The sequence below is a fragment of the Telopea speciosissima genome, chromosome 10 (genome assembly GCF_018873765.1).
Source record: "Telopea speciosissima isolate NSW1024214 ecotype Mountain lineage chromosome 10, Tspe_v1, whole genome shotgun sequence".
Lineage (NCBI taxonomy): Eukaryota > Viridiplantae > Streptophyta > Magnoliopsida > Proteales > Proteaceae > Telopea > Telopea speciosissima.
In genome coordinates, this window is record NC_057925.1 from 12,848,430 (window position 1) to 12,865,878 (window position 17,449).

General features: G+C 36.1%; 1 protein-coding gene across 1 annotated transcript; it reads right to left on the bottom strand.

Annotated features, from left to right (window-relative positions):
- Positions 1–2,498: 2,498 nt before the first annotated feature.
- Positions 2,499–3,310, bottom strand: LOC122643283 (transcription factor ORG2-like). Its single transcript, XM_043836920.1, has 2 exons — positions 2,990–3,310; positions 2,499–2,870 (listed from the first exon to the last, which is right to left on the bottom strand). Exons 1-2 carry the CDS (start codon positions 3,308–3,310, stop codon positions 2,499–2,501), a joined length of 693 nt encoding a protein of 230 aa, XP_043692855.1.
- Between the last annotated feature and the right edge of the window lie 14,139 nt (positions 3,311–17,449).

The following is a 17,449-nucleotide window of genomic DNA, read 5'->3' on the forward strand; positions in this document are numbered from 1 at the left end:
ACGTTGTGAATTTTTTGGATATCCAACATAAAAGGTTGCTTCAATAATTTTGAGGATGGGGGACCTAAAAGTCTATATAATTGTTAATCTCTCATTTAATGACTAATGGAGATTAGCGCATTTATAGGAATAAGCATATGAAATAAGATTCCACGGCAAGCCACAAGTATACAATCATCTCATTCAAGCTGGTAATGAACATGGCAGCCGTAACTAATTGGTAGAAATATACTACAGCAAATTGCTGCATCTTATTTAATTAAGTATTACTTTATGGTACTTAATTTAATTAATAATCTTACCAAAAACAAATTTATTTAAAATATTGTAAATTTTATCAATAATTTTTGTAATTTTTATGGGTTTATGCACTCAACGGACGCACCATATATGCTATGGTCCCCTACTATGGTCCCCCAACACTTTATTGAAGTGGGTTTAATTGTAATCTGGTTTCTAAAATGAAACATAAAAATAAATGTGTGTTAGGCTAGCACTCATATTAAAAACAAGATTTTGAAAATGATGGTTTCCAAAAATAATGTTAAATACAAATATCATAATAATTAATTAAAAAAAGGGTAGAAGTTCTCTGTCCGGGAGCGAGACATGGGGTGGGATTTTGGGCATTCAGGGGCGGGTTGGTCATTTTGCCCACCCTGATCTGTCTGGGCGCACCTTGTGCAGAGAACTTTATCCCTTATAAAAAAATTATACTTGGAAAATTCAAGATAGATGGTTTTATTGACATGCTTGTCCATAGGATAATGTATAGATGGTCCATCTATTTGTACCGTATGTATAACAAGTTTGATAGGGGTTAAAATTTTGTAGACACATCCCAATTAAAGACCACCTCCTTATATGATCAGGTTCCATCTGGGGACGTATGGGGTCAAATCTAGACCCTCCATGGGATGTGAGTCCTACACACCAAAGATGGTCCCACAACCATGGAGAGACTAGATCTGTCCCCATGGTCCCCGGATGGGATCTGATCCAAACTCACAAGTTTCTTTTTAATTAGAGTTGGCCAAGAGACAAAATAGAGTTTTATAAAATACAAGGCTACCAAAAGAGTGCATAATATTACTCAGCCTATGAAAAAGATATATGGCATTTAAGTATAAAATTTGACAAGCGATCAATCCAAACTATTCTCTAGATAAATCCAATGGTCAGAATTACATGTGGGTGAGCTACTCCTATATATGGACGTGATTGCCTATAAAACTTTTGCCAACATTTAATTTCGATTTTCTAAAGCAAGTAAGTGCATGAGCACGACTCTTTACCAAAAAAAGGGACTCATCTAAGTCGTCATCATCAAAATCCGAGTTACCCTTGAAACAAGTAAACTATATGAGGAATTTTTTTTTTATTTTTTATATACATCCCATAGGTATGAAAGGAATCATATAGAAGCACTTGCCGGCTTCAGTGATGTCTGTGTTCTTCCTAGCATAGGAATTGTAGTAGTAGTAGTAGTAGTACTAAAACCCTAGGAGAGGTTTATGAATCCTAGGTTGGTGGGTGAATCGTCCTTTATGAGTGGAGGAAAATTTTATCTTATTAAAAAAGTATACTTCAAGTGCACAAGCTCCCATCACTGCAGGATCTGGAGAGACTCATAATATACACAGCCTTACTCTCACCCTGCGGAGAGACTGTTTCCTAATTCAAACCCACAACCTCCAGGTCACAATGGACCAGTTTACTATCATTGTTGTTAATAGAGGTATTCAAGGGAAGTAGCTTTCTGTCCTATCTCTCTCCTCCTCAAAACAAGGGGCCAAAGGTGTCTTTTCATATGGGGAGGAGAGAAATAGGCTCATGGGAGTGCTGGCTTGGGCCACACTCCCGGACAGAAAACTTTCTCCCAGGTATTTATTATTGTTATATACATCCTTCTCCTCCCCCCTCCCCCCCGAAAATTACCGTCTCCATTTATCTGCCCCTTCATTTCCTCCATTACATCTAATAGGGGAGAGTGGACCTACCCAGGCAGTGTGTTCGGGCAGGGGGTAGGGTGGTCATTTCTACCCCCACTATGAGATGTAATGGAGGAAATGGAGGGGTAGATAAATGGAGACGATAAAAATCATCCACCCCCACCACAAAAAAAAAAAAAAAAAGAAAAAAAAAAAAAAAGAAAAGAGAAAGTAAAATTATTGAATTAAGAGGGTTTTGCTAATCTGTTAGCTGAAAGACTAGTATGATCAATCAAATGGATCTAGACATCAGAAACCTATAAAACAGTGGGATAAGAAAGTTTAACTAACATTTGATTGGACTGTGATGTCACAATTTCTATGAGATTAGCATTTTCCCCAAGATAAACCACAACACCTTGGATCCAAACAGATCAGTTAAGAATAGTCTTCCACAGTCATCCATGGATGACTGCTAAAGATTCTAAATAACTGAGATGAATAAAAACCCAATAGTAAGAACTAACTAGAGAGAGAGACAGAGAGAGAGTAGTGGAGAATTAAGAATTAAACCTGAAGATGAAGGTTGTAGCAGACCATCTTCCCACAAGAGTTAAAGGCAGAAGCATTCAAGACTTGGAGTCCTTCTTTCTCCAAATCTTGTAAGATCACAGAAAGTGGGATATTCTTTGCTTTCACTGTATGAATCTGAATAACATAATCTTTATCGTCCACTTGACTTGCAGTAACAACAGGAAAAAAACTTCTAACCACACCACCTTTCTTTTGCTTATTATGAGGAGGAAGGATAGGGTCTCTTTGCTCATAAATAGTTGCTAAGATCTCTTCTTTCCTTTGCATCAACTTCTGAACTTGCTTTTGCAGCTCTGGTATGTACTTAAGTGCACATGAAACAGTTGCTGGAATGCTTAATTTCTTCTGCGGTTACACAACTGAAATCATATAAAACCATATATATTTGTATGGATAAAAAAAAAAAAAAAAATTATCAAGTTTTTGTTAGAAGCAAGTAATATATGATAGACAGAATCTCATACCGATCTATCTGTTCGCGGAAGTAGAGATCGAAGGGAGAAGAATAAATCGTTTAATCTCTTTCGACGATCGCGTTCGCTTGCGTTATGACTTAATTTCTTTACAATTTCCGGATCTCCACTTGTGGTGCTTGAAGGCTTGGAAGTGTCAGGTTCAATGTGTGGTTGTCCAGAAGGAAGATGAGGGAATGATTCTGAGCTTTCTGTTTCTCTGTGGTTAATAGAGTTGTTGATAACAGACTCATTGCCTTTCTTCTTGTTATGATTCATGGAGACTTCTAAACGCTGCAACCCTAGAGTTGAAAATGGAGGAGCTGTTAACATGATGGACTACTAGGGTTTGGTAGATGAACCCTCTCTCTATAACTATTACTTTTGGAAGTTTCAAAGGGAAGGTTGTGATTGTGTTGAGAAAAGTATTTATACAAACTGCCTTTCTCTATTCACAAATGCCATTGGAGAGTCTAATATGACTTTTCCTTTACAAAATTGGTGGAAGGTTTTGTTACCCAAAAAAGAAAACAGACACGAGGTGAAGAGTAATTGGAGGAAAGAATTTAAAAAACAAGTAGATTCCACCAAACAAGAGTAATTAGAGACAATTGTTTACTTCCACCAGAAATTGTTACCATGAAAACAACATATTCATTTAATCAACTTCCGGTTGAAAAGAAAAAAGCAGAAACCGGGCCTCAAACAAGGGGCGGTCTGGTTCAACCTGGTTTGACTGTGGTTTGATCAAACCAAACCAAAGACAGCATTATATTCTTTGTTTTTTTGGTAATGAGACAACATTATATTCTATGTCCAACCTACTGGAATAAACCCTAATAAGGCCCCGTTTGTTTAGAGGGGAAGGTGGGGTGGGATTGTTGGGAGGATGGGACCCACATGTTGGTGGGGTTTTGTTGGGTGGAACAGTTGAGGTAAAGTTACTTTTCTAATGAACAGTAATCAAAGTCCCATCCCACTAATTTGGTGGGACTTTGGATAGCAAAAAGAGTGGGATTTTGAAATGTCACATCAATCGACAAAACAATTATTGATGTCTCATGAGCTTTTGTAAGATCACCACCCCAAATTAACCAAACAAGGTTGGAGTGGGATTTTGAAATGTCACATCAATATTTTTCCACCTCACATAAGTCCCATATAAATAAACAAGACCTAAGTATAAGCGTTTACAATCCCCTCCAATAAAAAATAAAAAAAATGAAAGTATATATGTCAGTAATATCAAATTTATTTGAAAGAAGGAAACAATTGTACAACCAATAAAGTGGAGTTCCTGAGAGCTAGTCCTACATGGACAAACTCATCTAAAGGCTAAGGGACCCCCAAAACCCAAGACAATCTAAAGAAAAAGCTAGCGGACCTACCCAAGATCCCCAATCACCTCAATACAATTAGGGCGGGGGAGGAGGGGGGGGGGGGGATGAAACCAATCCTGAACAACTAAGACCCTACTTTTGAGACTAGCAAGGTAAACATTCCATTTCTCCACTAAGTACAAGTTTTTTAACGATTTTGGCATTTTAGGGATGATAGCTAGACACCGGTTCTCCACTAAGTATATGTACTTGGCAATCTATTTCAATTGTATATTCAAAGGGAGTTTTCTATTGACATCCCTGAATCAGTCAAATATTGTTTAATCTTTATTATTTTGCCTTTTTTTTAATAATTAAATCACTATATTAGAAAAGAAGGAAAAGATAATTACACAGTCAAAAGGAGGCTGATCTCTTCCCCAAGGATAGACCCTTGGAGAAGAAACATAGCCTCCATCAAGCCACAGGACCAAGGGATCCCAAAAAAACAAAATCTGAGAGCTACAAAACTAGCATCAAAGAAGAGGAGGACAACTCATGCTAACCAACAAACCAGATGGGATGGATATCCCAATTGTTGGCCAAGAACATTTTCCTAGAAGACTCGGGCTTTTTAGGAAAAACACCACGACATCGGTCCTCAACATCATTGCAAATGTCTCTAATGATAATCGAACTGGAGTGGGTCATATTCTTGAAGATGCGATAATTTTTTTCCTTCCAGATGTGGGCAATGGTATTACAAAAGGCCAGCTTGGCAGTACTTCCAATAGAATTCCCATGAATTTTTTTTTTCCAATCCACTAAGCTTCTGCAACACTCCTCCAAGGTAATCTGGAAAGGTGAAATCACCGAAGATCCACTTTCCAACATCATTGCAAATGCCTCTAACGATAGTCAAACTGGAGTGGGTCATATTCTTGAAGATGCGGTAATTTCTTTCCTTCCAGATGTGGGCAATGGTACTACAAAAGGCCAGCTTGGCAATACTTCCAATAAAATCCCCATGAAAATTTTTTCCAATCCACTGAGCTTCTACAACACTCCTCCTAGGTAATCCGGAAAGGTGCCATCGCCGAAGAACCACCTTCCAAATCTGATAGGAAAAGGGGCACTCAAGGTATAGGTGATCTGTACGTAGTCACAAAACCATCCCAACAAAAGCAACAAAATAGGGCAACCTGGATAGATCGTCATCTGAGCTGATCTTTGGTGGGCGGGACATCTACCAAACATCTCCATGTCATGAAAGAATGGTGCGAAATACTACTCGAGAACCAAATGCAGGTGGACCACTCAACCTGAGGATGGGATCTCCTCAGAATTTCCCAAGCCGATCTAGTAGAGAAGAGACCAAATGAGTGAGCAGTCCATCTAATTAATAGAATTAGGGTCAATGTCACAGTGCTTACTAATACTACCTAGCTTGCTCCAAACATGAAATCAGATCTACAAAGGAGAAGGCACCAGGATCCCAATCTTCATCCCTGAGTATGGAACACACCAAGGCAAATCTATCTAAACCTTCCTCCATACCCAAGAATAGTTGTGGGGGAGGGGGTTGGACTGTGCAAATAGAGTCACCTTTAAGATATCTTCTCACCACCCCTTTCACCCAAAGTAACTCCCTCTAAGAAACCACCCATCAGATTTGCTTCAGAATACCTGTCATATTCATATCCTTAATTGGCTTCAACCCCAATCCCCCTCCTTTTTAAGATGACAAATTGAATCCCAAGCAATAAAATGCATCTTTTTCTCAAGAATAGGCCCAGACCAAAGAATGTTGGAGAAGATAGACTCCAAATTTGGTGAACTGACAAACCTGGTCCAATTGGGCAATCTATTTCAATTTTCAACTCAGATTTACTTAATTCGAATTTTTGGTTTTTTTTTTTTGGTAACAAACTTAATTCGATTTCGATAGTGGTTAATAAGTCAATTGGTAATTAAAGCCTAAATGAATCTAGACGAACCAACATTCTTAAAGGTGGCAGCTGAGTTGGCGTCCTAAAAAGATAACGTGTTGGCCATCTCACACTCCGTATAACAATTAACATTAATAAAAGAAAATCTAAGTAACACTTTATATCCATTGGATTGGTGTCAAAAAGGGTATCATGCCAACACAATATTCCAATTCTACGTTTAATCTAACACTTTATGCGAGAATGTATCACACTGGATAACATATCTATATATAAAGGGTGAATAAACAGTTGGCAAACCAATCAATCTCTCTCTCTCTCTCCCTCTCTCCCTCTCTCCCTCTCTCCCTCTCTTTTGGGAAATGCCAATAAAAAGTTTAAAACAATATTCCTTCTAGGTCTTTGGCTACTGTTTGACCTTTTATTTCCAATTCAATTATTGTATCCTTAATCATTTTAATTAGTCTCTTTAATCTTAATTTTCACTGTAATACTTGTCACTTTCATAGGCTCATAGCTCTTTGAAGGGAGATAAAACCTCCCTCAGTTGAAAATAGAGAGGAAAGTGAGCAATGCAAGTATGCAACATTTTGGATCCTGTGTCACAGGTCACAATAAATTATTATGGGGTGTGGGACACATGTCACATGTGGAGAGATGGAGACCAATCAAATAGGCCCTATGATAGAGATTGTTTAAGCCAAATATCAGGAAAATCGTTTGATCAGTGCTTCCACATTAGTTTTTGGACTGTTAAACAAATTATAGTGTAAGTTCCGTATTTAAGCTGTTGATTTGATATTTAAATACTCATTTATTGGTGATCCATTAAGTAGTGGATCTTGATCCTCTATCATTGGAGATATCAAGATTGTTTGTCTCTCTTTTGATGAATGCTCTTTTTTATATATTCTAAGACGTATCAATTCCATAGTTGATATCTTGGTCAGGAAAACTATGTCATTTACATGTTTGTTTGGCCTATCTCTACTCCCTTGCTCCTTCTCTTATGTGAGGGAGAAACACTAAGTGGCTCATGCTTCTTTCATCAATAGATTATCTTTTTATCCAAAAAAAAAAAAAAAAAAAAAAAGACCATTTAATAGTCGAATTAAAACAATGACCCATATCATTACTTATAAAAGAATGAGAAAAAACTTATCATAAATTAGCTATCAAAAGGAGTTTTTGGAAAAGAAAGGTTAAAAGCTGAAAAGACAATGAAACTAATTTTGTCATATTGGCTGGACCATTGATTTAGCAGACTTTTGACCTAAATTTGTAATTCTTGATTGAGAATAACAAGAATTAGAGAAACTTTAGAACATATAAAAAATTATGAAAAAAAACAAGGTATCAAAGGTAGCAAGTTAAGGAAGTATATTTTTTTTATCCAAAATATCAGATTTAGTCCCTTAATCTCCAAGCAATCACAGCTAACCTATTAGCTAGATCAATATATGATCTATCCTTCTCATCAAAATATCTCTCTCTCTCTCTCTATATATATATATATATATATATATATATATATGAAAGAGATTGTATTCCAATAATATTCACCGTGAGTAATACGGTGAGAAGTGATTTATATTTATAGTGATTAGTGGGGCAAGAGCCCAAGCACAATGAAACAAGTTACAAGATAAGAGTTTGAGTGATAGCTGTACACAGTTACAATTGTGAGTTATCCTGAGAGCTAAGTGGTTGTGATGGACAAAGTAAGTACAGGTGATGGGATTTTATCTTGGGTAACTGTAGTCATCTTATCAGGTAACGTAGTTATCTTATCAATATAATCTATCCTAATCAAGCTGAAAAAACTTTTGTCACATCTTATCATTGTGATCTTCCATCTCATATTCAGGAAGATTTATTTTTAGATGCTACTAGTAGACCAAATTTTGGTTTTGTAAATAATTTTTTTCGATTTTTGAAATCCTACTGATGGCATTGCCGAAGGTGGGTTCTCATTAATCTTTTTGTTCTTGTAATAGGCAGGGTGTACCTTCCTTCTATATATATAATGTCCAACAAAAAAGTGAAAACTTCCCATGGCCATCGATAAGAATTTTGAGTCACCCAATTAACTAGCGCCTCAGAATAAGTTCAAATGGTGATCTTATCGACTCCTAGTGCCCTTGCTTTTTGCATCCCATGAACATTTCCCGAACCTTGGTCACTTGAGCATTCCTTACATACCCAAAATCCATACCAATAGCAATAACAATTTTATCGCAAAATATAATTGCTGCCCAACCAGCTCTGTTTGTATCCTTAATAAAACTATCATAACAAACAACTGTAGTATGACCTATTGCATTCGTTTTCTATTAATAAAATCTTTTAATTTCTGCTTTTTTTTAATTAAAGAATGTTGTCATAAAGATTTAATTTAGTAATGTGAAACAAAGAATAGCAAGAAAAATTTTAAGATTAGAAAAACGACGACAGAGTATATAATGTGTAACTTTACTTGCATAAGACAGATAATGTGGTGGTGCAAATTGATAAGATAGAGATTTCACAAAATGATTATTTTAGATATCGGAGCTCAATCAAAAGAAAGTGACACAGAGGATGACGTTTCACAGATAATTAAAATAGAATGGATGAAATAGAGAGGTTCATCTGGAATATTGTGTGATCAACATATTCCTTTAAACTTAAAGAACAATCTTATAGGGCAGTCATACGACCGACTATGATGTATATGCGGAATGTTGGACAATCAAGAAGCATCATTCAGATAGAATCAGTGTTGCGGAGATGGGGATGTTGAGATAGATGTGTAGCAAAACTACGAAGGATAAAAGAATAATCATATTAGAGCTAGTTTGGGAGTAGTTTCGATAGATGATAAATTACGAGAATGTTGTTTGAGATGGCATGGCTATGTTCAACGTAGGCTTTTGGATGCTTTAGTATGAAAGAGTGATTTGTTTTAGATTGAAGGAACTAAAAGAGCCAAGGACTGACCTAAAATGACCCTAAAACAAATAGCAAGAAAAGACATGCATAGCTTAGGGCCTTAGACCATGTATCAAGTATAACCCTATTTAATTGAGATAAGGCTGAGTTATTGTTATTGTGAAAACAAACGATAGCAAGTGTCATAATGGAAAACTCGGTGTTAAAAAACATTAGTTGTATCCAATCTTGGGAAAAATTTTTGCTACTACCCAGGTTGCAAGAATGTTCCTATCACCTGGGTTTGCAGCCAAAGAAATGGAATAATTCACTTTCCCTTTAGGCTCACAAATATCCTCCTAGGTTTTAGTATTTTCCAAAATACCTGTTTAAATTTCATTTCTTTGACTGTGAACTGGGTAGCAGGAACATTCATGCAACCTGAGTAGTAGCAAAATTTCATCCCCCTCCCGCTCCCCCTCCCCCTCCTTTTTTTTTTAACAATAAAAAATTATACACACTGGATGAACAAACATGATCACCAATACCTAAATTAGTAATGCATTCAGCAATCATCGGGCACATTCGTTTTTTTTTTTTTTTAAACATTTTCCTCTGATAAACTGAGGTAGGCTAGATTTGGTTTTATTAGAGATGTCCAGTTCTTCTGTAGGAGAACACTAGAAAAAAGGTGAACGACAAACAAACATGATCAAATTTTCATTATTAAAAAAATTCAATTTCTCTTGTTTCTTTTTTTTTTTTATTGGAAAACCACTCATTAATTTTTATTTATTTATTTATTTATTTATTTTGCTTGAAATGAATGGGTCTCATGACCTCATATTATATTTTAGACACAAATCCTATGATAGAATGCAAACTTTCCTATGTAAGTAAGCCTACCTGAATTGTTGGTAGATAATACCACTTGGATCATATGACCCACAATTTAGTGGATTCCGATCTCATATTAAATCTTATGATTTTCTTCACCATCATTATGTGTAGTGAAGTATAACACTTCACTATTTGTCAATGCCACACGATAGTACATGGGTTATTTCATGTGATAAAGAACCAAACAAGCATTCATTGATAAAAATTCAGCTTAAAATTAGTGGAAGGAGTAGCTAAAATTATAAAGAATGCAATTTTGTATTTTATATTCGTCTCTATTTGATTACATTTTGGTAATTGTACTAAAACACTGAATCAGAGTTTGAGCAACTCTCCTTGCCTATTTTGGACTAAAATTTGGTCATTGAGATGTATGTGGGGTCCTCTATCACATTGAGTAATCCCATGTACTGTCAAGTGGTAAACAGTGAAGATTTATACTTCACTAGGCATACTGACCCCTAGAAGGACCCTTTTATTTTAGGGGAAGGTATTGGTGCACGGTAGATTTTGTGCATCAATGCATTCAGTTGGGGGGGGCTTTATGGTCATTTCGGATGGGCATTTATGCCCATCTGATGGTATTTCATTCAGGCCATATACATGCACGACCATGTATCAAAACTTTTGCCTTTATTTTATTATTAATAGTAAAATGGTGGTAGGAAATTTTTGTAATTCCAAATAGTAAAGAGATGAAGGGCTTTATGGATGAATTTTTATCCTGTCCGGTTCCCTGCCCGGTACAGTTGTCCAGTTCCTCTCATAGGGAGGTGGAACTGATGACTTAACCTCACTCAGGCAATGTGTTCGGTCAGGGGGCTTGGTCGTCATTTTTGCCCCCTATGAGAGGAACCAGACAACTGTTCCTTTATGGATGGTTCATCTTTCTAGTTTTTACATCAAGACAATATCATATGGTCCAATGTATATTGAATGTTTGCCTTTGTATTATCATTTGTCCAAATCTTACCTAAAACTAACTTGATGATTCTTCCTACCACATATAGCATATCCCTTTTATGCTAAAACTTCCACATAAATCAAGGTTGTTTGTACAATAAGATCCCAACTAAGCTATCAAGCCATGAATTTCGTTTCCAAACCCTCCTAAAGAGTATTAATTTTAATATATTTTTAAAATTTAGAGATGGGTATAAATAAGATATATAGAGCTGTGAGGGGGCCATAAAAATAAAAAATCATTAAATTTAAGGGGCCAACTGTAATTTCCTCCAATACGGGAGATAATTATGACCCTAGATTTCTTTTACCATGGGTTTTACTCCAATGGTGAGATTTTCTTCATCTACGGTGAAGAAAAACTTTTGCCACCCAAACTAATACACAAATTCAAATTCTATATGGGAAAGAGTAGAGTTCCATTGATCTATATGGGAAAGAGTAGAGTTCCATTTATATCTATTGGACCAAGCACTCAATGTCATTCATAGAATATGCTATGAAAATGAACTGAAACAAGATTGGTAAAAAAAAATATTCTCTATAAACTTATATATTGTACCTAAATACATATATTAAACAAAAAAATAATTTTGCCATAAAAAGAAATGAAAACAAAAAGCACCCTTATATGGTCTCTTTTGTTGGTAAAATGATTTATGAAGAAACATATAAATAAACGTAGTGCAGATAAAATGAGAATGTTGAAATGAATGAGTGCTAAAATTAGAAAAGATAATATAAGGAATGTACAAATTAAATTTAATTTAGGAGTAATTCTAAATACGGACAAAATTTGGCTGCTGCCCGGGTAGCAGCCATGTTCCTGCTACTCCAATCATATGGGCTAATTTGAAATCCCATATGATATTTTGGAAAATATTAAAACCTAAGGGGATATTTGTGAACCCAAAGGGATATAGATCCAAAATGACTTTAGAAATGGTGAGTAAAAATATGTATGGCTTAGGACTTACCACATGTGTGGCTTTTAATAGAGCTGATTGAAGAAAAAGATCCATGTTGCCAGTCCTATTTAGGTGGGATAAGACTGAATTAAGTTAAGTTGAGTTGAGTTGTAGGTGAAATGATAACCCTTTTAACCCTCTACGGTCTAAGGCTATTTTTGGTTTGGTTTCCATTTCAAATTCATGGGTTTTTTATTTTATTTTGTGGTCTGAATATTATCTAGGACCCAGGGAAACCCCTAAATTTTATTAACATATAAAACAAATAAAAATAAAAGGGAGGACATTACCCGCCTTACCCCAACCCATGGAGAAATAATCACTCTCAACTCAAAATCAATTCACATCACCCTTTTCCATCACAAAACCAAAAACAAAATTACAAAGTAAAAACTGGAAGTCCAACTTTGTCCTCTTATAATACGACAAAATCATGAAGAATGTCCTTTGAGTTCAGGGGTTGAATCTAATTTAAGACAATCCGAACCAATCTAATCTATTAAAAAAAAACCAAACCAAACCTACATAGGTATTAGAATATTAGATGAACAGGGTTGTTTTGAGCCTAGAGCCGAGGCACAGATCCCCACCGTTGGATATGTTGAGAAACGGGAATGGAAAAACATTAATGCTTAGGAGACCGCCCTTGCCCAAATATCCATGGAAGGTGCCCTTGGCTCTCTGTTCCGGGCCTCTCAATTTGAAACCAATTCCCACTTGTGAGTACAATAGAGTAGATGTGGACCAGAATGGAACCGCATGGACCACCTAACAAACCTTTATTGTAAACGATGGACCGCATGGACCACCTTTGAAAATCTCTGTTTACCCCCATACCGAAAAAGGTGGCCACGTGGTCCATATTGATGGGTATATTTTAAGTCATTATGTGTCTACAATAGCCTACTAGGTTAATATAGAGGTAAAATATCATGGAATCTCATTAGAAGATTCGAAATTATTCACTTCTATAACAAGCGATCTATTTTTATTTTTATTTTTTTCTGCTGTGAGACTAAGAGATGTGGAACGGTAGGAGAAGAAAATTCATTTCATTACTTGTGATATTATATGTAAACCTAAAAATGAAGGAGGTCTTGGGGTGAGGCGTATTAAATATATGAATGTGACAGTGATTTTAAAGCAAATTTAGTGGGCGGTTTCTAAAAAGATTCTCTCTGGATGAAGTGGATTTAGCATGGATATCTATTGATAGAGTCCATATGAACTGTTGAACCGGTCCAAAATTGCTGTTGGATCTAGCGAAAGATATTGAAGTACCGTCAACATGCATGTAGAACCTTATATTCAACATACAATTGATAAGGGAGAATCTAAATTGTTTTGGCTTGATCCTTGGCCCCTTGTAGGAGTACTTCTCAACAAATTCAGGGATCGCATCTGATATGATGCAGGATCTGATAGAATGGTGAGGGTGCAATCCATTATGGTGGATGGAAGTTGGAGACATGCACCTCCCACTTCTTCAGATCTTAGATTTATTTAGGGGCAGCTTGATGGTATCATAAGATGTAATGGTTTGGGGAATGATTCAGTCATTGGACACTTTCTCCTTCCAGTTTATTTTCTACTAAATCAGTATGGAACTTTGTGAGATATCCTGCCTCATAGGTGGATCAGACGTCAACGATATAAATCAAGACTTGTATTCGTAGGCACTCAATAACAATTTGAAGATGTTTGATGGATGGTCTCCCTTCAAAGGATCAAATCTGTAAACGTAAGATGTTGATGGCACCCTTTTGTAGCTTTTGTTGGATGGGTTGATAAAATCTCTGTCTAAGAGAGCCAATGAATAAATCTCCTCATCAAAATCAACACTCGAAGACCTTAGGTCGCAAACCGTCCTTTCAAAGCAAGCCAAGCTGCCCTAACCAAATGAAAGAAAACATCTTACTCCCTTGGGCCCATTCAGACCCAAAGGAGTAGGGAATATATCAAAAAATAACTCTCATCAATGGCTAGTCAACATGTGGCAAAGCTAAGGCCACAAGCAAATCCAAAGCGGTACAAACACCTTGGGATTCGAGCTCTCCATGCAAAAAGGGTATGCATGCAGCCACCTCCCCGTAGGAAAGCCTGCATGGGCACCTCCATGTTGAGGAATTAATCGAGGCACTCCACCTCTACTCCCTTGCCCATCTTATAAATAGGAGACTCAAAGCACAAGGTATTCTCTCTGGGACGATTTACTCCCAAAGCCAATTGCTCTCTCAACATCCCGACATCTACGTTTGCTTGAATTTTTTACTTAGGCATTGGAGAGTTCCCTTCGGAGTCACTCTTGCCCTCTCTTGTGCCCGTTCCCTTGATTTCAAGTGTGTAGGTTTTCCGATTTTACATACGCACAGATTTTAACGACAACAGAAAACTGGATCAATTCTGATCAACACAAACCCAATCCCTAATTTTTACAAGTTGAGATTTATCTTCTTAAAAAAAATGTACAAGTTCAGGTGAGGATGTGTATTTGGGTTGCTAGGTTTGGTCAAATTTGCAAATCCTCATACTCCAAGCCAATTGCACTTATCATACTTCAAAACTATACAAAGATCTTTAAAAATTAAAGGTCCTTTCTAGGTGTCGTTATGCCTAGTAAAGTGTAACGCATCATTGTTTTCTATTTTGCAATAGATGGATTAGTCCACACACGTATCGGCAATAACCAAAGACTCAAGGATTAAAGATAAAGGCAATGTAGATGGGAACTTGGTAACCAGTCCACTTAATGCGGATGATAGTGCTTTTGACGTTAATGGTAGAGGAATTTTTTTTGATCTAATGGTATCTTTTGGATCGGGAGAGTCTCTCTTTAGCTTCTAAGAATCAAAATGGGAGCTGGATGATTCCTCCCATTCCTCCCTATAATCCTAATGGGAAAAAGTCAACTTTATATGCACGTGATTGGTTATTTGAGTCTGATAATATCCTTTGTTCCTCTTTGCCTGTTTTCCCTTCAGCTTGATTAGGTTGTAGGTTAGTCCGCTGTTTTGTTGTGGGGCTTTCCCATTGTATTCTTTTTTGTTCTTTCCCTTCATTTTTTTGGGGGGAAAAATTCTCTGAAACACATCAACGATTTCGAATACGAGAATAGTTGTTCTCTATCTTGCAGATTGAGGAAGTTGTCCGGCTTGTCTTCCTAGAAAATCCCAAAACCTGCAGTATTAGCGACTTTTAGTGCTAGAACACCACTTGCAATCTCAGAAGGGAATCAGCAACTTTTTCATTTCAGTCAGCTTGAGACCCAAATTCAGGCCTCTAATGTTCCAAACAGCTAAATTAAACATCTATTGTTTACTACTGCTAACACCACTCTCCCGGTGGTCAAGTTGATTTACTGTTGGCACCCCTGTTGAGTTTTGGTTTTCTTGCTGGGGCTCATCCGTTTTTTGTTCGCTTATGGAGTTTCTTCTTTACTTGGCTCTGGAGTTTGCTGGGTGGAAGCAAGCAGCAGGGCTTGCAACACCGGATACACGGAATTGGGATCTCTCTCGCATGCAAAATTTTCTATCGGCCCCTCTTTCTAGCACCATCTAATTGGATTCCTCGCAACATCTAAGAGGATGAATTCTGATCTCCCCTCTTTATCACAGCATCTAATCGGCCCTCCTCTCATAACTTAAGTTGGCAAAGGTACAGCCTATATATCCTATAACCCATCTTGCACTCATTCCCTCGCGATTCATAGTGAAGGAGCAACTTATGTTGGATTCGAGACAACTTATATACAACATTAGGCGTCATTGAAACAATCAACGAATGGATCTTACGAGAGATTGAACCATGGCCGGACCATCCTTACACATGAATGGTTAACGGTAGGATATTCGGATGTTAGGCAAAGAGCCTGCCGTTAAGCAATGAGGCCACTTGTACCCGATGGATCATTTTAATCATCAACAAATGGTCAAGCAAAACTTACTTAATATATTTTCCATTCATTTAAAATTTTAATGATCAACTTTTAATCCAATGTAAACAAGGAAAATTGCTCAAACTCTGATACAAAGTTTTAATAAAATTACTAAAATATCATCAAATAGAGATAAATATAAAATACAAAAATGACATCATTTAGAATTTAATCTATTTCCTCCACTCATTTTAAGCTGAAATCATATCAATGAAATGCTTACATGGTCCTCTATCATATGGACCAATCCATATACTGTCATATAACAAATAGTGAAATGTTATACTTCACTTAGCATAGTGATGAAGAAAAAACCCCTTTAAAATACATATATTTTACAAAGACTACAACTTAATATTATTGAGAACCTTTAGCCAGAAGGCATTGACTCCCATTTGATGGGAGGCAGGTTTTTTTTTTTTTTTTTTTGATTAATTGGGAAGCAGGTTTTGGTTTAGGAGACCAAGGGAAGTGGCGTCCTCTTTGCCATTTTATTTATTTTCTGTTTGATTGAACTTTTTTAGATTCATTGAACCAAAATTAAGATTTCATCAAAAAAAACAAAAACTAAAGATTTAGTGGATCTTGGGTTTACTTTCTTCTATAGCTACGTTGCTCCGACTCATGTAATGGAGTCTATGATGTACTATCTTGTCAAGGTTAAGTAGTGACTATAATTTTTTTATGGCCCAAAAAAAAAAAAAAAAAAAAAAAAAATTACCCAATAAATTATAATTGGTATCATGGTTCTAAGTATCAGTATCAGATATCGGTTTTGCATCTTGTCGGTCTTGATACTGTGTCGATACTGCATCGGTGAGACATGATATGAATAAGGGGTAAATTGATCAAAACATATTTTAAAAAGAGAATTAGGAACAAATTTATCTGATACGATCGATCTTTATTGATATTGATCTGATACTATATTGGTTTCCGAGTTGACTGATACCCGTTCTGAGAGTGTGCACTAACACCATGATTGTTACACTTCATTTCACACTCATCTTAAAACTTTAATTTCAATTTTTAAATGAAAAGTAAATCTCTTATATTGTAGTTTAAAACTCTAAATTAAATAAAAAAAAATTCAAAGTAGAATCAAGTTGGAGTATTTTAATTGGTAGCAGATCTAACTACTTCATTGGTGAAGCAATCATTTTTTGTTAATTTTTTTTATAAACAAAATGAATGAATTAATGAGTTAACTTGGCTTTAAAAAAAAAAAGAAAAAAAAAGCATCCATTTCTATGATTCACAAGTTCATTGACAGAAGAAAAATATATGAAGTGCTAACTAAAGCTAGATTCTAGAAACCATGGAGAAAAGCTAGATTCCACTACATAATTCGATTATCCTTATAATCTGTACGACTCAACATCTAGAAGAAGGAGAATACGGCCAACTGACGTAGTAGGCCACCTAGTAGGAGAGGAAGAAATTTAAAAAAAGAAAAACCTAGGTGACAAACTTAGTTACTTTTTCATGTGTTAAATAAGAAAAATTTGTGTTACAAGAGTTCACAATCA

Coding starts and splice junctions, on each gene's coding strand:
- LOC122643283 (XM_043836920.1), bottom strand. CDS start 3,310: ATGTTAACAGCTCCTCCATTTTCAACTCTAGGGTTGCAGCGTTTAGAA. Junction 2,871..2,989: donor TTCCGCGAACAGATAGATCG/GTATGAGATTCT, acceptor GTGTAACCGCAG/AAGAAATTAAGCATTCCAGC.